The following is a 937-nucleotide window of genomic DNA, read 5'->3' as shown; positions in this document are numbered from 1 at the left end:
TATGATGAAATACGCACGAGTTGATTACCAGCAGGAGTATATCGATACGTTGTGGTGTGAATTCCGTATTGATCCCACTGATCAGGGTGACTTCCGGATCTCGCCCAACCATCTGCACATCTGGCCTGGTAGAGAATTCATGTTCATCGCCCTCCCATCTCCCGACAAGTCGTTTACCTGCACGCTGTTTGCTCCTGCGGCGCACTATAGCAAGCTAGAGCAATCCCCCCAGCAGCTGTTGGAGTTCTTTCAGACGTACTTTCCAGGAGTTTGTCCCGAGCTCATCGCACCTGAGGCACTTCAGCGGCAGTTTTCCGAAAATCCGCATCTCCCCCTGATCAGCATCAAATGCAAGCCGCATCACTATGGGTCGAGTGTGGTGATCATCGGCGACGCCGCACACGCAGTGCTGCCGTTCTATGGCCAGGGTTTGAATGCCGGCATGGAAGATGTCCGGGTCCTTTTTGAGCTACTCGACCAGCACGGAGTGTACGACCAAGACGACAGTCAGGGAAGAGACTCTGCTCGAGCCGCGGCTCTTCAGGCGTATACGGACCTCCGGGTGGCTGACGCGCACGCGATCAACGATCTGTCGAAGCGAAACTATCTCGAGATGCGTTGGGGTGTTACTTCTCGCCTGTACAAGATCCGTAAATATATTGAGGAGACGTTGGACCGCTATGTCCCTCAGCTGGGCTGGCGGACTCAGTATTCGCGCGTCAGTTTCAGCAACATGCGGTACTCAGAAGTGGTTCTGGCAGCGGAACGGCAGGGTAGAATCCTCAGCATGGGCGTGACTGCGGCGCTTGCTTCCGTGACGATTGCAGCGATCGGGCTGGGAGGAATGCTGGTCTGGAAATATCCCCGCCAGTTCACGCCTCACCGGCTGTTGACTGATCTGTCGATGAAGCAGTTTTTCAGGACTGCATATACTTGA

General features: G+C 54.7%; 1 protein-coding gene across 1 annotated transcript; it reads left to right on the top strand.

The window, feature by feature from the left end:
- Position 1: 1 nt before the first annotated feature.
- Positions 2-937, top strand: T310_7203 (Kynurenine 3-monooxygenase; the record flags this gene model as incomplete). The annotated part of the gene is made up of 1 exon (XM_013470008.1): positions 2-937. One exon carries the CDS (start codon positions 2-4, stop codon positions 935-937), a length of 936 nt encoding a protein of 311 aa, XP_013325462.1.

The sequence above is a fragment of the Rasamsonia emersonii genome (assembly GCF_000968595.1).
Source record: "Rasamsonia emersonii CBS 393.64 chromosome Unknown ctg1118621760514, whole genome shotgun sequence".
NCBI lineage: Eukaryota > Fungi > Ascomycota > Eurotiomycetes > Eurotiales > Trichocomaceae > Rasamsonia > Rasamsonia emersonii.
This window is presented reverse-complemented; position numbering and strand designations above follow the sequence as displayed.